The sequence below is a fragment of the Simochromis diagramma genome, unplaced genomic scaffold, assembly GCF_900408965.1.
Source record: "Simochromis diagramma unplaced genomic scaffold, fSimDia1.1 OVJJ01000483.1, whole genome shotgun sequence".
NCBI classification, from domain to species: domain Eukaryota; kingdom Metazoa; phylum Chordata; class Actinopteri; order Cichliformes; family Cichlidae; genus Simochromis; species Simochromis diagramma.
This window is the reverse complement of record NW_024386835.1, coordinates 4,066,061-4,088,369: the sequence shown is the minus strand read 5'-3', so window position 1 is coordinate 4,088,369 and position 22,309 is coordinate 4,066,061. Positions and strand designations below refer to the sequence as shown.

General features: G+C 43.0%; 1 protein-coding gene across 3 annotated transcripts in view; it reads left to right on the top strand.

The window, feature by feature from the left end:
• The window catches only part of srgap2 (SLIT-ROBO Rho GTPase activating protein 2), a 53,667-nt gene extending 32,458 nt beyond the window's left edge, over positions 1-21,209 (top strand). For 2 of the 3 annotated variants that reach the window (XM_040029233.1, XM_040029230.1), the window contains exons 3-23: positions 2,370-2,532; positions 6,176-6,238; positions 7,319-7,534; positions 7,841-7,969; positions 9,295-9,516; positions 9,606-9,707; positions 9,821-10,015; positions 10,140-10,224; positions 10,818-10,845; positions 11,144-11,174; positions 11,837-11,897; positions 12,108-12,185; positions 12,292-12,426; positions 12,512-12,617; positions 15,043-15,267; positions 16,101-16,180; positions 16,513-16,711; positions 17,437-17,574; positions 17,754-17,970; positions 18,068-18,178; positions 18,274-21,209. In XM_040029233.1, coding sequence (XP_039885167.1) covers positions 2,370-2,532; positions 6,176-6,238; positions 7,319-7,534; positions 7,841-7,969; positions 9,295-9,516; positions 9,606-9,707; positions 9,821-10,015; positions 10,140-10,224; positions 10,818-10,845; positions 11,144-11,174; positions 11,837-11,897; positions 12,108-12,185; positions 12,292-12,426; positions 12,512-12,617; positions 15,043-15,267; positions 16,101-16,180; positions 16,513-16,711; positions 17,437-17,574; positions 17,754-17,970; positions 18,068-18,178; positions 18,274-18,804 — 3,115 coding nt within the window. In that variant the 3' untranslated portion in view covers positions 18,805-21,209. The remainder of the gene's footprint in view (positions 1-2,369; positions 2,533-6,175; positions 6,239-7,318; positions 7,535-7,840; positions 7,970-9,294; positions 9,517-9,605; positions 9,708-9,820; positions 10,016-10,139; positions 10,225-10,817; positions 10,846-11,143; positions 11,175-11,836; positions 11,898-12,107; positions 12,186-12,291; positions 12,427-12,511; positions 12,618-15,042; positions 15,268-16,100; positions 16,181-16,512; positions 16,712-17,436; positions 17,575-17,753; positions 17,971-18,067; positions 18,179-18,273) is intronic. The other variant, XM_040029231.1, reaches the window with a different exon arrangement.
• The last annotated feature ends 1,100 nt before the right edge of the window (positions 21,210-22,309 follow it).

The window sequence follows — 22,309 nt, the reverse complement described above, 5'->3', positions numbered from 1 at the left end:
GTTTGTAGTTTTCATTCATTTCTGTGCTCTTCTCCCACCCCGTTTGCTTTTCTTTTCTCCCAACATCTGTGTATTTAACAGTCTTGCTGCATCTGCTGCTGCTCAGTCTGGGTGCAATGCTGGAATTTCAGTTATTTTCCGGCTATTTGTGCTTATTTATGTGTGTGTAGGTGTGTGTAGAAGGGTGCTGTGGATGTTTCTCGGCACAGCCAGGCGTTGATGGTGCTCTAAGCAATGTGGGGTGTGAGGGTTGTCAGTGTGTTGATCCCGTGGAGACCCCTGGTATTCGAGTTATTTGGCAGACTGCATACAGCAGCGGTTGGGGGGTGACTGCACGGTTTAGCCGTATTGTGTATGTCCTTGTGTGTGTGTGTGTGTGTGTGTGTGTGTGTGTGTGTGTGTGTGTGTGTGTGTGTGTGTGTGTGTGCGTGCCCTTAGGCTGACAGGCTGATTGGTCACATGGAGAAGCCCTCACAAGTTGTGCACTCATTCAAAGCCTGCCCTTATGTTAAATATTAGGACAGTTTGACTGTTAATACGATGCAGCCTCTTGCACAGTCCAGTACTTGAATGAGATTCTTTGAGATCTGATCACATGATTGCATGACCACCCATGGGATGAAAAAAGTAAAAATCCATTTTACATGTGCTGTTACTTTTTAAGTTTAAGTCCACGGCTTTATCTATTTGCTCCTTTAAAATACCACAAAATCAAAAATCATGCACCAGGAATTAAAATCAGTTTTCACACAGATTCATGAAAGCACATTTTAGTTCTCCCAGATTTCACAGATTGCCCCGTTTTTCTTTTTTTGTAATTTGTATTGTCTAGTGTCACTGTCTAAATCAGGCGCTCAAGTAATCCTCACGCACAGATGCATTGCTGCAAAAGCTGTAATGCCTGCGAGGAAGTAATGAAAATAACTTCATGCGGGGATGAAGCCTTTGTAACAGTATGGAACAGCATCTGCACCATGTGACCTGAGGGGGGCCAATTATGTTTCAGTGTTTACCTTGCAGTAGCTGAAGGTCAGAGAGGGATTTGGATGATATTTCACCCAGTGCCGCAGTGTCATTGCCATGGTTATCGCTGGTGGATTCAGGGTGACGAGTCACATGGTGGCGTTGAGGCTGTCTTCTTGAGCTTACGGAGGAACTGGAGTCACATTTTGTGTTTGTTGTGCAACCAGTAAAGACAGACGCACCGGACATGAATCAGACAGAAGAGAGAAGTTTGAAAGGAAAGTGAGGTACATCCACATAACAAGTGCGAGACGGGTTTCAGTATTGAGGTGGTGCGGATGGATTGTCTGTTAGACTCATGTAGTTAGTCATATGACATTGAGACCAGTGTCACCCAGTACCAGTTTATCACATCACCACCATTGAGTCATCTCATTCGAACCACCCTTACACACCCCCAGAAAACCTTCTTTACTCACACACATGCACACAGTCCCCTCACCACCCCCGCTGTATACCCCCACTTAGTCAAATCAAAGACTTTCTCTGTCTGGCATCGTCTGTGCTGGGGTCACTGTTCTACTTTCCCTGACCCCTATGGTGTGTGTGTGTGTGTGTGTGTGTGTGTGTGTGTGTGTGTGTGTGTGTGTGTGTGTGTGTGTGTGTGTGTGTGTGTGTGTGTGTGATATAATTGCCTTGCAGCTCTTTGCTGTCTCTATCCAGTTAAAGCTCCTCTTAACAACACAAAGGCCTTCTTTCATCCACTTACACTCACTCATAATCCATTTTACCCACTAGATCATCCATAACTCATACTATAGTACACACACACACACACACACACACACACACACACACACACACACACACACACACACACACACACACACTTTTATAGTGTGCACACCCCATAAAAGCTGTTGTATTGTCATGTAAGCAGGGCATTAACAGCTTTGCATTTGTGTAATGGCTTTGAAACAAAGAGCGCAACACCACTGAACCATTATATCGTTAGTGAAATGATTACAGTCTTCAGATTGCCCTCTTTTTCCATCTTTTTCTGCTCTTGCTTATTTCCCTCGACAACAGCTGTGCTTGCAGGGGAGCCTTACCTCTTCCTGCTGGGTTTTGTACCCTGGCTGAATCCTGCGTTGGGGCTGGCTTACCAACCCTTTGTGTATGTATGTGTGTAAGAGAGTCTGTCTACAAACTCTCTGTCTATCCCTGTTATCCCAGTGCCCTGTCTCATGTTTGTAAAAGCTGTATTATGGGTGTACCGTTTGCTTGATTTTGCATATAACATAAAGTAGACCTGTGTGTACAAGTTTGCAGTGAACGTTAGATGAAGGAATTTAGATTACAGCTTCCCTTGAATAAAGACATGTCATTTCTCTCTGTGCGTACAGGAAGGAGCAGAGCATTTTATCTCCGGTGAATTGCTGGAACCTGTTGCTGCAACAGGTGAAGAGGGAGAGCCGCGACCACGCCACTCTGTCTGACCTCTACCTCAACAACATCATTCCCCGCTTTGCACAGATCAGTGAGGACTCAGGGCGCCTCTTCAAGAAGGTAAGCACCCACTCAAACACGCAGAAACATCAGAGCCTCGCTCTGATTGTTTTTCCTCACTGTAATTTTGTTTAATTGTCCATCGCGGTTAGCTTGATTTATGTGGGGAACCTAACGGCGTAAGGATTTGCCGTTCTCATGTGTGAATACATTTTAAATCCATGCTGCTGCTAGGTAGATGCTCCTTCCCCATTCTTTCACTTCACGTAAAGAAGTGAAAGAATTCAGCCCGATGTGCTACATCCATGTCATATTTTGCCATGTCCAACCCCCCCCCCCAGCATCTGTTTTCTGTCTTGGCTGATTTATTGACTGACAGCGAGGCAGCAGAACCTCAGGCCAGGAGAGTTTATACTGTCTGTTTCATACCGAAACCTCCTCCTTGTCCGCCCTGATCTTTGCCTTTATAGTCTGAGAGATGAAAGAGTAAAAATGTGGAGGAAGAACAAAAAAAAAGAATAAAACGAAAGAACTGGAACAGAGCGAGTGGGCTTTACATGACAACAAATGGCAAGGAAGTATTCTCCCCTGGGAGTTTGCTGCTCATCTCCAGGATATGAGACCAAATAAACAAGCCCTTAGTGACAAAAATGCAAATAAAATTTCTAATCTGTTTAATACAACCACTTACTTTTCTCCAGCGCTTCCTTTTTGCTCTGTGTGAGCTTCAGATTGTGAACATTTCTGCAGGGCATTCTGGCATTTTTTAGCAGCCGTATTGGAGCTTTGAGCGATGGACACAAAGGGCTGAATTTAAATTTACAGTAAGTGTTAGTTTGGATATTAAGAGTTGACTCTAAGGTAAAGGTCACGTTGAAGAAGGCTAGGGATGGGCGAAGGGAAAAAATTTAATCAGAGGAAAGCCGCTCCAAGTATAGAAAGATAAGTGTCTGCTCCGACAGCAAAGTGAGGCCATCTGTGAGTGGAATGTCACGGCAGAGGCTGCTGATTTCCAACCCGATAGGCTGTCTTTGAACTACATTTACAATCAGATCCCAAGTGGCAGGAGCGCACACAAACCTCTACTTTCATTTCTCTGCCTGTCCGACATGCAGCACTCATTCCTGCCCTCTAGCCTCTTGGACATTGATTTAAATTTTTCACGTTTTTTTTTTAATACTGGGTGCATGTGCATGTGGGTTGTTTCCATCATGTCTAGGCCATAAGCAGGCTGCACAGAGAATGCTCTGATGGCTAATTAAGTGGATAATTGGTTCATTTATAACATTTCCAGTCAGTGGCATGAATACCAGTAGTGCCAGGGGCTGTTATACACAAACACAACTCATGGAGATGCAAAGCACAACCCGTATTAGAGAAGCTAACACATTCATCTCAGGCTCTTGAAATAGAGTGGGAGTGTGTGAGATTTTAGTCACTGGCCAACAGGAAGCAATAATGAATCAAGCTGCACTATTAACACGTACACAATCTCCACCTAAGCCACAAACATCAGGACTAATGAAGCCGTTGCTAGTTTCTGCTTTGTAGTACCTGTAGAGTGTAAAGTAGGCGACCACAGGCAAAACAGGAAGTTCAAAGGTCGACATCCACGGTAGGAGAGCTCAGCCATGACTATTGCTTTTTGATTGGCTGTGGTCTGGGCTTTGTCACCTAATGTGTACCTCTTTAGAGGGCAGGAAAACTACAGTTATCCTGTTACCTCTTTTGTCTGCCGTGCTATCCTAAATCTCCTTCCGTACCACTTTATCGCCTCTGTTCCTGACCTTTTTGTCCCTTGTAATGATGTCAAATAGGTTCGACATTATGATATCTGATCCCCTACACACCTCGCCTTGTCTTTTTCATATACCACCTTCAAACCTCCCACCCTTAACCTTTTTTGTTTTCGCTGACCTGTAAGCCTCCGAGCCTTGTCTGCTCCTTTTTGCGCCCTCATCCAGGAGAAGACAGATGTTCAACATGCTCTGCTTTTGCTTTCAGTCTGCATTCCTCTTCTTTTTTTGTTACTTTCACTGTCCTATTTCTCTCCTCCTTTCATTCCCCCCCTCCCTATCTGCTGCTGTCTCTCACCATTGAAGCCAGATTGTGTACACAGATTTGCATTATGTGTAAATCTGTGTGCACACATATCGTAACCACTGCAAACACTTCCAATAGTGAAAGGGATATTGTTCAGTTAATGTGTCAGATATTGGTTTCCTTATTTCTATGAGTTCCAGTGGCAATCAATCTGACCTTTTACTCCCACGGCTAGATTATCACAGAGGTACATGCCACGTTTTACAGAAGGCACACATGCTCTGAAGCATATCTGCAAGAGGCTGCAATGCAATTGAAGTATATCAAAAGAGGAAGCTCATGTGTGAGTTTGTGTTGAGTGGGTTCTGAACCCTGTCAGTGTAATTTCATGTCATTCAATCACCAGTCCGAGCTACAGTGACTATGTCACAATGGAATGCAACGGCCTTTTTGGCCTTTTCGGTTTCTTTTTTTTTCTGCAGAAACAATTATGAATTTAGAAAAAGTAGAAAATCACAAAAGAAAGAGAAAACAACAACATGATTTCCATATTTTCAGCTGCCATTGCAACCATCCATCCACCAATCATCCTTTTCTTATTTAAATCAGGTCCACGAGGGCGCACTGGAGCCTACTCCAAACTGATTAAAAGGCTGGGATACCCACTTGGACAGGTCGCACCTCTGTCACAGAGAGAGACAAACAATTACTCTCGCTCACAATTACAGCTCCTTCATTGTCAGTTTAGAATTACTGCTTAACCTTACATGCATGTCTCTGGATTGTGGGAGGGAGCCTTAGTACCCGGAGACAATCCACACAGGCACAGGAAGAACATCTAAACTCCCCACAGAAAGGCCCCAGCCGGCCAGTGCTAGCAATGCTAACAGCTACACCGCCATGCTGCCCACATTTGCTACCAAATGTTTAATATGTTGCATAAAAGATGGGAAATTGTGGGATGGTCTTGAAATATCAAATATTGATAATGTATCACACTCCAGTGTCTTCTTGTCACTCTAAAATAGTTCTTTTTTTGAGGCAAATCTGTGATACTGAGTGATTTTAAAATTTTATGTTTCGGTTTGTGATAATATTAAACCCAAGTCTGGATGGTGCCCTTTTAGCAGATTAGCAAAGTCCTAACATAGAAATGTTGAGAAGGGCTTTGAATGGATGTGTGTGTTTATTCATGTGTGTGCACTAATGTGTGTGGAGTCTACTCATCTGTGGGCTGCTGTGAAGTCATCAGTCAGTAGTGGCCCCTGGCAGTTATGTCTGGAGAATGGTAGCGCCTGTATTACTCTCTGTCCTCCCTCTCTTGTTTCTTTTTCTGTCTTTTGCCACTTCGTCATCCCACCCTGTCCTTAGCTCTTTTGTCCTCTCGCCATCTCGGCCATCATGTAGAGATCAGTATCTGTAGCTCCACATCCATCGGGACCATTACCGCCTCACTCATTTGTCTGGATTAGACACTTCTCCACTGCTGTTTGGCCAGATAATCTACTCTTGATTTATTGATTGACCACATGGCTGAGTGGGTATAGTGGGACCCCATCAGTGGACAGCCCTTAGAAGCTGCAAGTTATAACACTGTGTCAATGGTTGGGACTGTTTCACCACATGTGTTCTCTGTTTGTCTCTCTCTCTGTCTCATCAGAGCAAAGAGGTTGGCTTACAGCTGCAAGAAGACCTGTTGAAAGTTCTTAATGAGCTTTACTCGGTAAGGAAAACCCTTTTTATTACAGTCACAAGCAAGATTATATTTTTGTCTCACGATCGCCTGCATTTCATACAGAACAATGAGAAAGAGCCCTGCCCTTGTTGTGCTATGGGTAGGTGTTAGCAGACACTAAAACTGCTTTCTTTTACCCTTTTTCACAGTGTATTTAGACAAATATGAGCTCATAAGAAAGTAAACCGTTTAACTACAGTCACCTCAGTCATTTCCTTACGTTCTGTGGAGTACGACCAGCAGGTGTGAATTTGAGCAGCATTTCTTGCAGTCATCAGCTTTATGGTACCTTCAGGGCCCCTAAAGTTTTTAGTTAGCAGTATCGTCACATTCATATTTAATATTTTGCTCGATCTACTCCTTTGGTTCACCACCAAAATGCCTGCGAAACTAATGACATCAAATTCAACTGTACCCTGTTTTTAAAGCTAATTAGCGGATGTGCCAAAGCTAAATGGTGATCGTGTTAAACATTAGAAATGCCAAACCTCACTGTCTTCTTCCACCATCACGGGCATCTAAGAGTCTGGCTCCACATTTTCATGCTACTGCCGAAAGCACTAAAGCAGTCTGAGTGTGTTTCACTGTCTGCGTGTGTGGGTTTTCTACTACAGCTTAAAGCTTCAGCTAAGGCTCAGCCAGGCCCATAAAAGCAACTTTTGCACTGTAATTATAGTCTATAGTAAGAGATAGGAATAGATCTGGTTTGAGTGACGCTCACATGCTTGCTCATAGACAAACCAGTGTGTCTGTCTGCAGTGTTGCTGGAGGGTTTGAGCAGAACAGCATAATGATGGCTCTAGTGGTGGTCGCTTGAATAAGGCTGACGCTGCACACGCTCTCGTTTCACGTGTTTAACTCTTCACGGTAAACTCAAACCACACCCCTCTGCCGTCCAGCACGGTGCTGTGACGCGTTCTCTTCAATATTTTGAAACCAGCCATTGCTCGAGGTTTATCCAGGTCACTGGCAGCTCACTGGCAAAAGGCCCGCTTTTGATACGGAGCCAGAAGTGAGCGAAGAGACACACATCTGTGTTTGTCTACAAATCTCGACCCTTGTTTCCAGGTGATGAAGACATACCACATGTACAACACTGACAGCATCAATGCTGAGTCCAAGCTCAAGGAGGCAGAGAAGCAGGAGGAGAAGCAGATGGGGCGCTCTGGTCGACAGGATGACCGCCAAACGCCGCGCTCCCCAGACACCCTGGCCAACATAAAGATGGACGAGAAACCCGTCCGGCGTTCCAGCGTCAAAAAAATCGAGAAGATGAAGGAGAAGGTGAGCAAGCCTGCGTGGGATTAAGGGGGGAGGGCAAATCGAGAGGAGCGAGCAGATAGATGACGGCTGTTTCTGGGCTCCCCACCTGTTGTCAGACAGATCTATGTTTGTGTCTCATGAATGATTTATAAGTGCGCGCTTGGCTTATTGCTAACCCTGTTTATTATTACTGGAGCCTGTCACACCAGCACGGTTCCTCTCTTCTTATTACCGGCAATCAATACTGAGACGTTACACTGAAACACATATTAACCCTCTCTCTTCCTTCTCTCATTCTGTCCCCATTCTTCTTTTCTCTCTTATCAGAGGCAAGCTAAGTACACAGAGAACAGACTGAAGGCCATCAAAGCCAGAAATGAGTACCTGCTCGCCCTCGAGGCCACCAACAGCTGCGTCTTCAAATATTACATCCATGACCTCTCTGACATCATTGATGTGAGTATAAGCGCACAGCGTTGTTGTTGTGTCTGCGTTTGAGCCAGCGGTGGCTCCTCGGTCAGTCTCTTCACATTAGCCTCAGTACTGGCTCTCTTCTTAAGTCCTTATGCTTCCCAAGTGCATAACACAGGGTTTATTGTGCCTCTCCATTGACAGCCAGAGGCAAAAAGAAAAAAATCTAAATTGCACGGAAGCTGTTAATTCTCTGCTTGATTATAACGCGTCACGGCCTGTTGAAATAACGAAGCAGTCATCAGCACGTTTCATTTCTGAAGAAACTGACACGTGTCTGGACAAGCAACACTTAACTAGGTAGGAGGTGGCATGTAGCAATAAATCAGTTCTATTTATTTGTTTGTTTGTTTTTTTACAGTTTTTTTTTGTTTTGTTTTAGTTTAATAATTGTGTATAATTTTGCTTGGAACCAGCAAGCAGGTACCAGCTGGAGACAGTGTTCCTATCATGCCTGTGAAGCAAATTAAGGAAGCAGTAATCATGCAATTATTCATGTGTATGCATAAACAGTTTCTGCAAGGGTGAGCTGAAAGGGCAGCAAAACAGGCTCATGACCTGAGTGTCACAGAAAGCTCCAGCGGCCCTGATGGCACTGGACAGCTTCCTGTTGCTGGAAAAGAGGATACTTATCTCAGCATGTATTCAGCCTTTTTTCTGTATTTATTCATCCTGTAAGTAAGCTACTACACCTTTAGGTATTAGATTATATCCAGTTTTATGTTTTAAAAATGACACATCTTTATGGTACTTCATGATAAATAACCATGAAATCACTTAATAGTAGCAGGTACAGAGAGAGGGACATATGCTATCGTAAAACAGCAGAACCAATATTATTATCAGCACTTCTTTTTTCTTTTAGCAAGATATTCCTCCTCTCCAATATCACAATGTTCATTCATTCATCAGACTTTGAGGGTCAGGTTTAAACCAGTTCTTTGTAACAGCCTTTTTTAAATATATTTTGAATGAATACCATTAAGGAGAAGTTAGGGTAGACTACGGTTATTGTAGTAAGACGATATTGATCGTACAGCACTTTTCACATGTATTTGATAAATGATGCTGACATAAAAATACAGGTCAGCAGTGTGTGGGAGAAGTCTAGTGACACTGTCATATACCATGTTAATTCAGTGTTTCTGGTCTGTTTCTGGCTTTCTCTCTAAACATTTCCCATGTGCCTCTGAATAAATGAATGAATTGCAGAACAAAGGGGCATAACTATAAAAATTACAAAGTTAAAGACAGTGGGTTTTTTTTAACCAATAATGTTTATTCATACCATATGTCTGCATGTGTGATAGTGCTGTGACCTGGGCTACCATGCCAGCCTCCACCGAGCGCTGAGGACCTACTTGTCTGCTGAACAGAATGTGGAAACATCCAAACAAACAGGGCTTGGTGCTCTAGAGGGAGCCACAGAGAGTCTTGAAGCCAACGGGGACAAACAGAAACTGATGGAGACCTACAACAATGTCTTCTGCCCACCAGCTCGCTTTGACTTTCAGTCCCACATGGGAGACACGGTAAATTCCCGTTGCTCGTTTGTGTGTTAGAGTAAGTGTATAAATGTGATTGTTCTAATATGTTTAGTTTTAATTTTTTTCATTTATAGATGGGAGTGATGTGTGCACAGTCGCCGCTTGAAAGCGACCTGATCCAGAGGTGTCAGCAGCTGCAATCCCGCCTCTCCACGCTTAAGATTGAGAATGATGAGGTCGGGCATGTTTCTTTTCTTCTTCTCGTTTTATTTATACATTTAGCCTCCCACACTTTCCACCTGCGCTGCGTGTTAATCCCAGCCTGTTTTATATCATTGCTGCCATTCAGGTGAAGAAAACCATGGAGGCTACTCTGTCCACCATTCAAGACATGGTGACTGTGGAGGACTATGATGTCTCCGAGTGCTTCCAGCACAGCAACAGCATGGAGTCAGTCAAATCCACTTGTGAATCCTATCTCAGCAAACCCAGCCTGGCCAAGCGACGGGCCAATCAGCAGGAGACGGAGCAATTTTACTTCACAGTCAGTTCCAATTAATGCTATCATTTATCTAGCAATGACTCTGGTCATTAATGTTCATTTGTGTTGGCTGGAAAGGATAATCTGCACAAACTGTAACTTCATCATGTGTGTCTTTGTATTGTAGAAGCTGAAGGAGTTTCTGGAAGGCAGGAACCTGATCACCAAGCTGGAGGCCAAGCATGACCTCATCAAGAAGACCCTAGGAGAGGGTGAGTATGACTGCCAAAATGTCCTTCATATCCTTTAGAAGTTGATCTTTTTTCCTTCCCATCTGGGTGAGTGTTTACGTGCTGGGAGTCCTCCAGTGGGACTGAGCAGGATTCAGGATTCATGAACAGTCTGGTGCCCAGAGGCTAAACAGGGAACAAATCTGAGAGATGAGTGGTGCAGTGGGGCGCATCAGTGAGCAACGCAGGGAAGCAGAATCACTTTAATATATCTAATATCCACACGTTCAGTGTGTGTGACAGAGGGCAAGGGTAGGTCAAAGTGACAGTGACCATATGTGGATGCAGCTGTTTGCTTAACTTAGTTTGTGTGTGGGGAAGGTGTAACAGTGGGCTGAAAGTGCCATCCAGTTCACAGCGTTGTGGGAGAACCCCTCCTGAGTTGTGTGTGCGTGTAAAGCTAAAAGTGGGAAGTGTGTTTCTCTTTTTTTCTGTTCCATCAGACAAATTTCCTCATGTGTCCTGTTTCTGCTATAACTGCCTATCTCTCTCTTCTCTGTCATAACTCCCTTTACCCCACTCCATCCCCCCCCCCCCCCCCATCCCCTTTTCCTTCCTGCTTCTCCCTATTTTAGGTCAGAAGACTGACTGTTGCCTTGCCAGGTAGGTGTGGCGTAGGAAGGAAATATGCTAATATACACATATAGGGACCCACACATGCGCGCACACACACATATATTCACACACATATTTACCAAAGCAGTGTTAAAGCCTGATTTCTTGGCAGGCAGGGTTATTATTTTCCTTGTCAGTGTTTATAGATATCCTCAACACATGTCCATGTGTGTCTGTGTATACAAATAGAGTATTACCAGAGTTGGGAGTATAAATAGACTTTCTCTGGAGACATAATGACAGAGTGCCGTTCTTTTTTTTTCCCTTTTCTCTCTCTGCTGCGTAGCGGACGGAGAAACTCAACAGTACGGAAGCAGGTAATTATTTTTTGAGCGTTTTGTGTGTGTGTGTGTGTGTGTGGCTGGGTAGCTTCTCAGTCAGAGCCACTGCAGCTTTGTTTTTAACTCAGGCCACGTGATTTCTCACAACATCCTCCTCCCATAGGGTGAATTTGTACCTATTATTTGTATCGTATTACTCATTTTAATGTAACCCGATATAACAATGCACAAACGTACATGTCTGCTTCTACAGTTGCATCTGTAGTAGCTGATCAGCAGGCAACCTTTTCATTAGAGAATCTGGTGTTTGTAGCTCCCCCTTGTGGTTGTGTTTGTTTAAAGCGCTGCCTTAAAATGTAATCCCAGTAATTGTTAATTTTAAATTACATCTAAAAAAAACCAAAAACATAACTGTGATGAAATATCTTTATATTTTGAGCATGTACTGTCTAATATGGATTCCTTGGACTCACTGCCAGAGATTTTTTTGGAATCCCCAAACAAACAAAGGGAAAAGGAAAAGGTGCTGTCTCCTAGCAACAGCTGGGAACCCAGTGCCCACTGTCCTTCCCCCATGTCTGATACCCGTTCCTTCTAAATGTGTGCACCCATGCATGTGCATTTGCAGACATGTCAGAAGAAAGAAATGTGCCGTTTTCTTCCTCTGACAGGAGTAACTCTTTTCCCTCTTATTGCAGGAGTCGGGCGAAACCATTCCCCTGATGGTTGAGAGCTGCATCCGCTTCATCAGTCGCCATGGTGAGGAAATTCTGCGGTGAAGTGATAGGTTTAGGATCAGCTTTTTTCTGTCTGCTCATTGGTTAAACTACTACAAATGCGATTGGTTCTGGATCTCTTTGAACTGGAAAAAATGTATCAGAATTCTTCCCTCTAATTTCAGATTTGCGAATCTCTGAAATTGAACAAGGGAACTGATATTGACTTGTGTGTGGTTGTGTATGTGTGTAGGTCTGCAGCATGAGGGAATCTTCAGAGTGTCAGGCTCACAAGTGGAAGTCAATGACATCAAGAATGCTTTTGAGAGAGGTAACACTGTCCTGCAGGAAAAACAAGCATTTCCCCTCTGTTGTGTTTATCTAGCGCGTTATTATCCGTTGTGTCCCACGGTCCCTCCTCTTCTCATCCGGTGTAGGTGAGGACCCGCTCGCAGGGGACCAAAATGACCATGACATGGACTCAATTGCTGGTGTGCTCAAGCTTTACTTTAGAGGCCTGGATCACGCCCTCTTCCCTAAAGAAGTCTTCCATGACCTCATATCCTGTGTCTGTAAGTGTTACTTCCTTTTGCCTGTTTGTGTGTTTATGAATTTGAGAGTGTGAGTAATCTCATGGGGGTTCATTTTCATTTTCAGCAATGGAGAGCCTCACAGAGCGGGCAGTTCATATTAAGAAGGTTTTGCAGTCCCTACCAAGTAAAACCCTCATCATCATGAGATACCTTTTTGCCTTCCTCAACCAGTGAGTACCAGAGCGCTCAGAGGCCAGATGTTTGGGATTAAGCTATAGATGTATCACTAACTACAATTTTGAACATAGATGGTGTGTATTAATGTGGTAGCACAGTCTAGTGTAACGCTTTGTTGGGAAACATACTGGGCCACACCTTTTAATCTTTGAATTCAGGTGTTTTCACTTCCTGTGTTGCACATTACCTGCTCCTGCTCCTTGACACAGTAGGAACAGTGGATTCACTAATCTTAAAACAAACAGCACAAAAGTAGGCATGCAAACCTATCACAGAGCTACTGCTAATAATTAAATGTCATCAAACTGTTGATTTGGACAACAGAGTTCAAAATGTATGTATAAAAATTTAAGTAATTGATTGAAATATACTATCAATCAATTAGTATTGATTGACATGTACGTTCAATCAATCAATGTAGAAAGAGTCCACAGAGCAGAAGTCTAAAGGAAGTATGGTTAAAAACAATATCTACTACATAAAATCTAAAACTTGCTTAACCACGTGTAAAAGTCACTATAATCAGCACTATTCTGATCCACTTGACCTATAGCAGTGGTTCCCAAACTTTTTTGCTGGGCCCCCCTTTGTTTTACAAGAAAAGTGTTTGCCCCCCCCCCCCCCCCCCCCCGCACAAACACATCCTCCAACCACACACACCCATATTTTGTTTTCAAACTTCATTGCGGTTTATTTCACACCTCAAATATTTAGTAAAAAATTAAGCAAATACAAGTAAACTGCAATAAATTACAGGCAGCAATATAATAAACTAACTCTTTTAGGCTACGTCCGCACCTACACGGGTATTTTTGAAAACGCAGCTGTTTCGTCCACACGTAAACGGCGTTTCAAATCACCGAAAACGGAGATTTTTTAAAACTCCTCTTTTTGCGTTTACGTGTGGACGAGGAATACAGAGTTTGTCACGCAACGTCAAAGGTATGTGCCTTTTTTCACGTCACGCTGTGCGCACGTTATTGTTTACATGAGATGAATTGCAGAATGGGAGATAGTCAGATTAACAGAATTTTGTCTCTATCTTCAGGTTTTACACGCTTACATATACACACGCAGTTACTGTCCCTCAATTTAGAAAGGCAGAGGCGTCACGGTGTGATTATTTTACGTGTAGTTGTTTTTTCCTGTGTAATAATATTCAACATTGCTGTCAATACATTTCTCAAAAAATGCCTCTCTGTGCAAAATAGGTTTAAAAACATAAACAACTGTGGGATACTGTTTGTCCGTGATTTGAACCGGGGGAACAAATCGTGGCAGGATCAGCCTGATATTATTTGTATCCCACTTTAACTTTACTGTATAAAGAGCTAACATCTCCAAAATGTCAGGAGTAGTTAGTCATTACAAGAAGTGTAATAAATCACTTATTGTAATAGTTTGTAATTACAAATCACGGACTGTTTGTCTGTGATTTGGAGAGCCCAGCGTGTGCTCCCAACGCAAGGGAAACTAATTCTGTTGCAAAAACCTACCTCGGCAAAGGAAAGATATGCTTCACCATATTTTCTAGTCTTTGGCTTGGAATGAAGTTGGTTTGGAAACATATTTGGCGATGCTTCATCTCCAGCTTTGCGTTTGTGTGGGAGCCCCGTCACAAAACTGTCAATGATGCTAGCAGTGTCCAAGGGTTCTTTTTTTTTTTTTTTGCGGGCCCCACACTTTGGGAACCTCTGACCTATAGTCACCTGATTATTTGGTAAACATCCGATTTTATATGGCCATCTCACACAGAATCAAAACATCCTTCAACTTTCATGGAAAGTCAAGTTCGGGGTCATAAAAGTCCACAAAAGAAACTATAACAAGCCCTTTATTACTCAAGAAACTGTAAGCCTTCCTCTCTGTGAAATTAATTAATTTCCTCCATTGAGTTTATTTTAGTAGTTCAATATTCTGAAATGGACTCAGTTTCATCACACTAGCCAAAAATCCAATCTCTTTAAAAAAAAAAGTGAAGGGCAAACAAAAAAGCTTTTTTTAACAAAGGTACTAATCTTGTATCAGTTCAAAGAAATATTAAACTAAGAGCAAGACCACAAAAAAACTGTCTGAGTGCATGTACGGCACGCAGAGACGCAATCCATTCTGTCCAGTCCGTCCTTAAAAGCCGTGACTAAACCCTTCAGTTAAAGGAAGAAAGGGTAAAAAGCAATATGGTGTGGGAGACGTGACATTTGAGACTCATGGGTAAACCAAGTGGTCCCAGACAGCTCATGTGGAGAAGGGGAGTTTCTTTTACGTGAGTGATTTACAGTCACCCCCTAAACTCCTGCTTCTTCTCACTCACTGAAACGCGCACACACATCGTCGGAGTCTCTCCATCACCAGGTTATAAATGACTTGTCATGGTTGTTTGGGTTTATATGTTGAGACTCTGCTTTCTCTTCTGCCCAGCCTGTCTCAGTACAGCGAGGAAAACATGATGGACCCCTACAACCTGGCAATCTGTTTTGGCCCCACCCTGATGTCTGTCCCAGAGGGTCATGACCAGGTTTCTTGCCAGGCCCATGTCAACGAACTCATTAAAACTATCATCATCCACCATGACACCATCTTTCCTGGACCGCAAGACCTGCAAGGCCCCATCTACACTATTCCTGGAGTTGGAGATGACTTCTGGTGAGGCTTGGGGAAGAAACCCCACAAATCACAATGGGATGAAACTTAAATTGCTAAAGCTTCTTGAAGCTAACTGGATATATCTTCCAATTGTTTTTTCAAAATGCTGTAGAAGGGACTTAGAGATGATGAGTAGGCCAGAAATGGGGAGTGGGGGTTGATTTAGAGGCTGCCGGGGAGTGATGGAGGCTCAGCTTGTCTGCCCTACTCTGGGTAAGGGGCCACGAGGATCAGCTTACCCTCTGTCACACTAAAGATTAAAGCCCCGCCTAACCACAGAGCACAGCGTGTACACACTCACACACCACAACGCACACAATGGTTACTTTCAGTTTTACTATAATAACAAGCCCGGGCACCAGTTATTATGATTGCTGGCAGTCATTCCGGTTGTACAGACTGTATGTCACACAAAGTATGGTGACTACATTCACGCTAGCATATGCTAACTTTATTTGAATCGACCAGAATGATTCTGTGAGTTTGTGTCATCGCTTCAGAAAATATATCCACAGGGTAGTTGATAGTTTCATTTCAATATTTTAAACATCTTGTAACAATCCCTGCAAATGACAAAGAAATTCCAGCAGTCAGTGTTTTTCTGTTACATTCAATTCACCAACCTTCCAAAACTCTAATTTGTTTTTGATGGCAGGCAGCTCAGAATGGGTGAACACCCATTGTAGAACCTGTCTAACCTTAAAAGGCTCTATATAACTGCAGACCACAACTTGGTCTGCAGTTATAACTTGGTGCCGGATTTTGAGCTCAGATTGTGAGTTATCAGAGAAGTATGGCATCCTCTAACTCCTGCTGCCCTCCATTTACTGTAGTGACAGTCAACACTGTGAGCCCCCTCTTGTGGAAGAGCCAGCACCTGACACTGTTTCTGTCAGCCATAACAGCGAAGATGGTAAGTAACATACAAAACTAACTACATGCACTGTATGTGCTTTATATACTGGCTTGTTTTTCATTAGTTTAGGAGATCTCATGCTTTCCTAACCATTTACTGTGGCTTAAATTTTTTTGTGCAAGCTCACGTCTTGCTCCCATTAATCTGTTTTGTTATTGCGCAGCAATTTTTAACGTGATTGCAGTCACTGAATGAAACAGCACTAACCTGCCATGCGCTAATCAGGCTTCCTCTCTCCTACACCTCTCTATTCCCTCATTTTTGCGGCTCCTCTGCTCCTCCGCTCCTCTGCCACGTCCCCTGTCTCTCCGCCGTTCTCTGAATCTCAGGCTCCTTGGCTGTTTCAGAGTCTGATCCAATCGAAGCCATCGCTAGGTTTGATTATACAGGCCGGACCGGTCGGGAGCTGTCATTCAAGAAAGGTGCCTCTCTGCTTCTGTACCACCGAGCCTCTGATGACTGGTGGGAGGGACGACACAATGGAGTGGATGGACTGGTGCCACACCAGTATATTGTGGTCCAAGACACGTAAGATCTGTTCTAGTAATTAATCTTAATATAAGCGTCATACATTTTAAGAGGCTGACTTTTGTATTTATTAAATTAGATGTTACTTTAAAATTTTTGTCTGATATGAATGTTGGTTATAATAATAATATTTTACCCAGAGAACAAAGAGGCCTCTGTCAAAAGCATAAACTGGAATGATGTCAAACACTGACCATGAGTAAATACAGAAACTAGTCCAGTGGAAATCCCCGTTGCTAAGGAAGTGCAGTCATACAGACTGCATATCATAGCAGATCAATTTCCTCTTCAGCTTAGCCTCTTGTATATACAAGCATGCAGAGTGGCTTGTTGCGTTAGTGTAAGGATTTTCCCTCCCTGCTACCCAAGCACAAAAATCTGAACCTCATGTTCACTTTGCTGTTGCTAACTGTTCTGCAACTGCATTGCAAATGACTACAATGAGATCTGGGATTTATATAGAGAAATACCTTATTTCTTTTGTACAAGTATAAATGTAAGAGTAGGTCAAGACAGATTTCTATTATTTATTTAATGCAGCTAAGACTGTTTTTTTGACTGCTCGTGGTTCGCGTGGAAGTAAAGAGCAGCTGCTATATAGCTTTAAAATGAGCTTTTTCTTGCAGATGTGTCAGTGTTATATTCTCTACTTTGTAGGTTTGATGCAAGGCAGAGGCAGAGCGGGAGTAATGCGATTTCACTGCATTTTTTCTTTTTCCCTCCAGGTCTGATGTGGGGCGAGGAAGTCCAAAGCCGGACTTGGACAGCAGGGATCTGCTGGAGGATAGAGTACCCACTCGAGTCAGTGCTGCCTCTCCTACAGGAGCTCATGTAGCTGACATCTATCTGGCCAACCTGAACAAGTGTGTATTGTGTGCAGATACGTCTCATAATATATACGTTTCAGTCAGATGTCAGTTCGTGACATTAGTCGTGTGTGGTTTTATTCTTTTCAGATTGTTTTTCCATTAGCTCCCTGAACATTTCCAAATGATTCACAATAGTATAGAAAAGAAATGAGTAAAACATTTGTGTTATTCAGGCTGAGGAAACGGCCGGAGCCCGGGAACATCAGAAGAACGTTCCGCTCAGAGAGCGACAGCACAAGTCCAGGAACCAGCGGAGGCGGGGGAGGAGGAGTGAGGACCGCTTCTCTTCCTGTTGGCGGCGCTCTTGTAAAAGAAACTGGGGACAAGCGACCCGTGAGCGCTCATAGCATCCTCAACTCAGTTACTCGCCACTCCTCACTCAAGACCAAGGTACTGTAACTGGATCTCCTTTTGTATGCAGACATGGAGTGACTGGACTATTGCTGTCTGGGAAAACATTTAATTGAGGCCATTGTGCCGCTTTTAGGTGGAGAGTCCACAGTTGCGGAAGACAACTACAGCAGGGCGCTCCAAGAGCTTCAGCAACCACAGACCACTGGACCCTGAAGTCATAGCCCAGGTGGATCCCCTCTCACAGGTACTGCTTTCATTTCAGCTTCAAGTTTAAACATCTGGAACATTTCAGCTTTCTGTCTGTGTGTGTTTACTTTATGTCTGATTCCTTCATTACAGGACATTGAAACAACCATAAATGAGTTCAGTAAGTTGGAAAGACAGAGCACCCCGAAACATACACATACCCCTGACGTGGTGCTGGACACCCTGGAGCAGCTGAAAAGCGGAGGAGGAGCTTCAGAGCCCTCTAGTCCACTCCACTCCCGTCTGTTGCGGGACAATGAGGGAGGCTCACACGCCCATTCACTCCAGCGCAGCGCCTCCTCAGCTAGCGACGTGCCCTCCTCCTTCCGCCCTGCCAAGAGCCAGCCACGGAGCCCCCTGCCCTCTGCCACGTCCCCTTCTTTGTCCACCTCTCACTCCTCATCCCTATCTTCCTTCAGAGAGTCGCGCCCGCCAGCAACAAGGCCCAAGCCGGTGGTGTTCCCAAAGGGTGGAGGAGGTAGCGGCAGTCCAGCAATGGGCTCCCCAACCTCCACTGTTCCCCCTACGCCTCCTCCTCCACCTGCAGGCCACACACACTCTCTCCCCCACACGCCTCCCCCTCCCCCTCCATCCCAGTCTAATGATAAATCTTGCCCTGCTTAAGTCCCAAAATGGAAATCCTGATTCTTGCAAACTCTTAAGATTCTTACAGCTCTTCTGTCAGGTGCCAAAAGCACTTCGCTTGTTACACATAGGACCCATAACCCAATTCTCACATGTAGCATTCACTACTTGGAGACCAGATGAGTTCCTTATGATGCCATGTTCAATTTAGTGTCAAGTTTTTAATCTGCCCTCTCCTGCCAGCTCTGCTTTACTACAGCTCAACTATTGCTGATAAAGCAAAAGACACTTCTTCTCTCTCTGTTTTTTCCTTCTTGCCACCACAGAGATTCCAGACTTTGCTGGATTTTCAAATCTTGTACAGGGGAGCAGGACTCAGGGTGGACTCATACAGGCCCTGGAGCTTGCATACACTAGTTTGCGTTGTATGAAATTCCATTTGAGTGGGCGTGCAAGAGTGTTACTTGCCTTTTATACACAGATTTATGTGAGGAATAAAAAGCACTGTTTTTTTTTTATTTGTTTGGTTTTTTGTATAGTAGACACGACAGCGTTTTTATCTTTTTAATGACCCCGTGACTAGCAGACCAGATTTCAGAGAACAGACTGTGAAATGCTAACCTCTAACTCACACACTGACCTGCTGCTTCAGAAGTGGAAAGCTGGAGGTGAAGGCAGACTTTTGGGATGATAACAAAAAGAAAAGAAAACTGGTCCAAATACCTGTGCAAGTCATATGATGGAGAGCTTTACTTTGCCTTTTTCCTTCAGTGTTCAATATCATTTCGAAATATTCTTATTTTTTAATATTTCTTTTTTTTGTATTCGCACCACAACAGGAGCATAAAATAACATGGCCAACAATAATTTTAAGTCTACGTAAAGCAATACAAATGCTAAACCCTGGTAGTTTGTGGCATTATGTGCTGCTCGTCTCCTGCAGCTCGGTTTTGTGTGTAGGGGACCACTGAAGACCCAGCATTTTCCTATGTAGTGTTGGACTGTACATGCAAACGTACGTTTTCTTTAAACGTATGTGCGTGGCAGTGCTTTTGTTTTGTGGCAGCTAAACCCCTTTCAGGTTTTCCTTGCATGCTGGGGGGCCGCTGACTGCAGCCACTGCAGCAGCAGCTGTCCGAGTCCAACTCCAAACAGAGCTACATTTTGCTCCTTTTAACGACATCCTTCAAACATAGCCGTACAAAAAGGAGTTTTTATTATTCTAACAGTGTGTGTGTATATTTAATAATCACAATGATAACTGGAAGCACGGAGCTGAGATTCCTCCTGAGTGTGTTTATATAAAAGCACAACCAACCACCTCATCGAATACGTTCTTAAGCAAAGTTTGTTTATATTCTCATTTGGGGGTTTTTTTTGTTGGGTTTTTTATGCTCAGAATTTGTAAATTGTGGAGTTTTGTAGCCACCTGGGTAAATGCACATGCGTGCTCCTGTGTCAGGCACGCATTGGCAGAGTATGTATGCACCTCACCCAGCCCTTGCCTAAGCAAAAATGGATGCCAACCAACAGCGACTGCCTGGAGACACACAGAAACTTCTCCGGTGTTTTGGAGTGCTGGCCGCCTAAGCGCTGAACAAATATGCACTGTATAAATGTCGCCAGATAAAAAGCGTACAGGGATACTTAAAATGTCTTCGTTTGCCAGTTGTCTTCACCCAGATCCAAGAAAGAAAGCCTTTTTTTGTAACCGTGTTGAACAAATGCTAAACTCACATTACCCAGCACATAGTGCACTCATGGATGCTCTCTCTCTCCCAGGCAATGATTTGTTAGTGTTAAGGTTTATTTTTAATCACTGTATACTGATTGTGTGTTACCTGGTGTATTTGTGTTGCTCTTACCTCATCATGAGAACTGGAGGGATTGTGCGCGCGTGCATGCATGTGTGTTCGTGTGTGTGGTTGTGGTGCAGAAACATGAAATGACATTGTCTGCACAAACACTCTCGCACATACACACCATGCATGTGGGTGGTTGGTGTGTTTTGTCCCAGTTGTGCTGTCCAAAGGGAACTGGGAGCCTCTTTTGATCTCAAATCAATCATCGTGCACTTGAACAACTTGGCTTGCATGTGGACTAACTGTGTGGGGATGATAATGTAGGCGTTGAATATTGTTACATATGCATTTTTGTGTCAGTTTGAAAATGGCAGAACTTAAAAACAAAACAAAAAAAAGACCGTAATGTCAAATCTATTTATAGTTGTCTCTGTATTACTGGAGAATCCTGTGTTCAGATTTACTTTGTAAATACAATGTTGTACATTACAGAGGTACACTCTTTTTTTGGTACAATATTGTACAGTAATAGCAATAGTAGTTTAATCAAATAGGCCTTATATAATACTCCACGTGTAGTTCTTGTTGTAGATCTGCTTTTTTGTTGTTTTGTTTTTTTTAATAAACATTGCTTGCTATAAAGATTCTTGATTTGTTTGTAACAATAAATTGACAACATGAAACTTCCAGGAAGTCGTTCTTTAAAACGTTATTTCCAATTTTATGTCTGTCCACTGTTATTTGTTTATTACGTCTTACTATTGTGCATTAGTAAGACGTAATAAACAAATATCCACGGCACGAAGATACAGCTGTCCAAAGGGGAGTTTAATCGATTTAATGTTAAGAAAGTCAGAAAATCCCTTAAGCCGTGCAGAACTCTCAAAGAACTCTGCAAAGTGCCACACAGAAGGATGGATGAATGCATTATTATATCTTCAACATTAGAAAAGACTGTGAAACGGGAGAAGAGTCGGTCAAATATGAACATTAAATGGGGGCAATGTAGCATTGTGTGGTGATATTATGTTTATACATGGACACCAATTATCAATATTTTATTAAAGTATTAAAAAATATCATATTGCCATCAGTCTAAAAAGGTCTGATAAGGACTGGATGGATTATGATGTAGTCACAATAACACAGTAATAAAGACGATTGCAAAATAAGTAATTTCTATATAACCCTTCCGTAAATCCAGTTGACTACAGCATATTTTCCATTAGCAAATGCTTAACTCATCATTTATATCTCATTACTCCTCCTTAGTATGCCATTTATAAATACAGATCTGATACTATGATGATTATGATTAATGCTGGCAGTGATGTAGTAGGAGTGACAGCTGTACATAGTTACAGCATGTACAGCAGTGATAGCTGTACATGGTGTAAGAGTAACAGGTGGATAAACATAACACAAATGGCATGCTAAGGAGGAGTAATGAAACTGTAATGAAACTTGCTAATAAAGTGCTAAAAACATACAAACAGCAAAATTAAGCAATTTTCATTTTAATCTAATTCTTTGGGGAAGTCAGTGGTGAAAGGAGCAAAATGCACAGAGATAAATAAGAGCATTCATTACCAAGTACACTTAAAACTATTGTATGGTTATGTAAGAGAGTAGCAAAGTTTTTTTTATTTATTTTTTGCTACAACTTCCCTCTAGCAAAAACATATTCCCAGTATGGCTCCTGGGTTTTCCAGCCCCAGTTTCTCTGATCTGATCTGCGTACT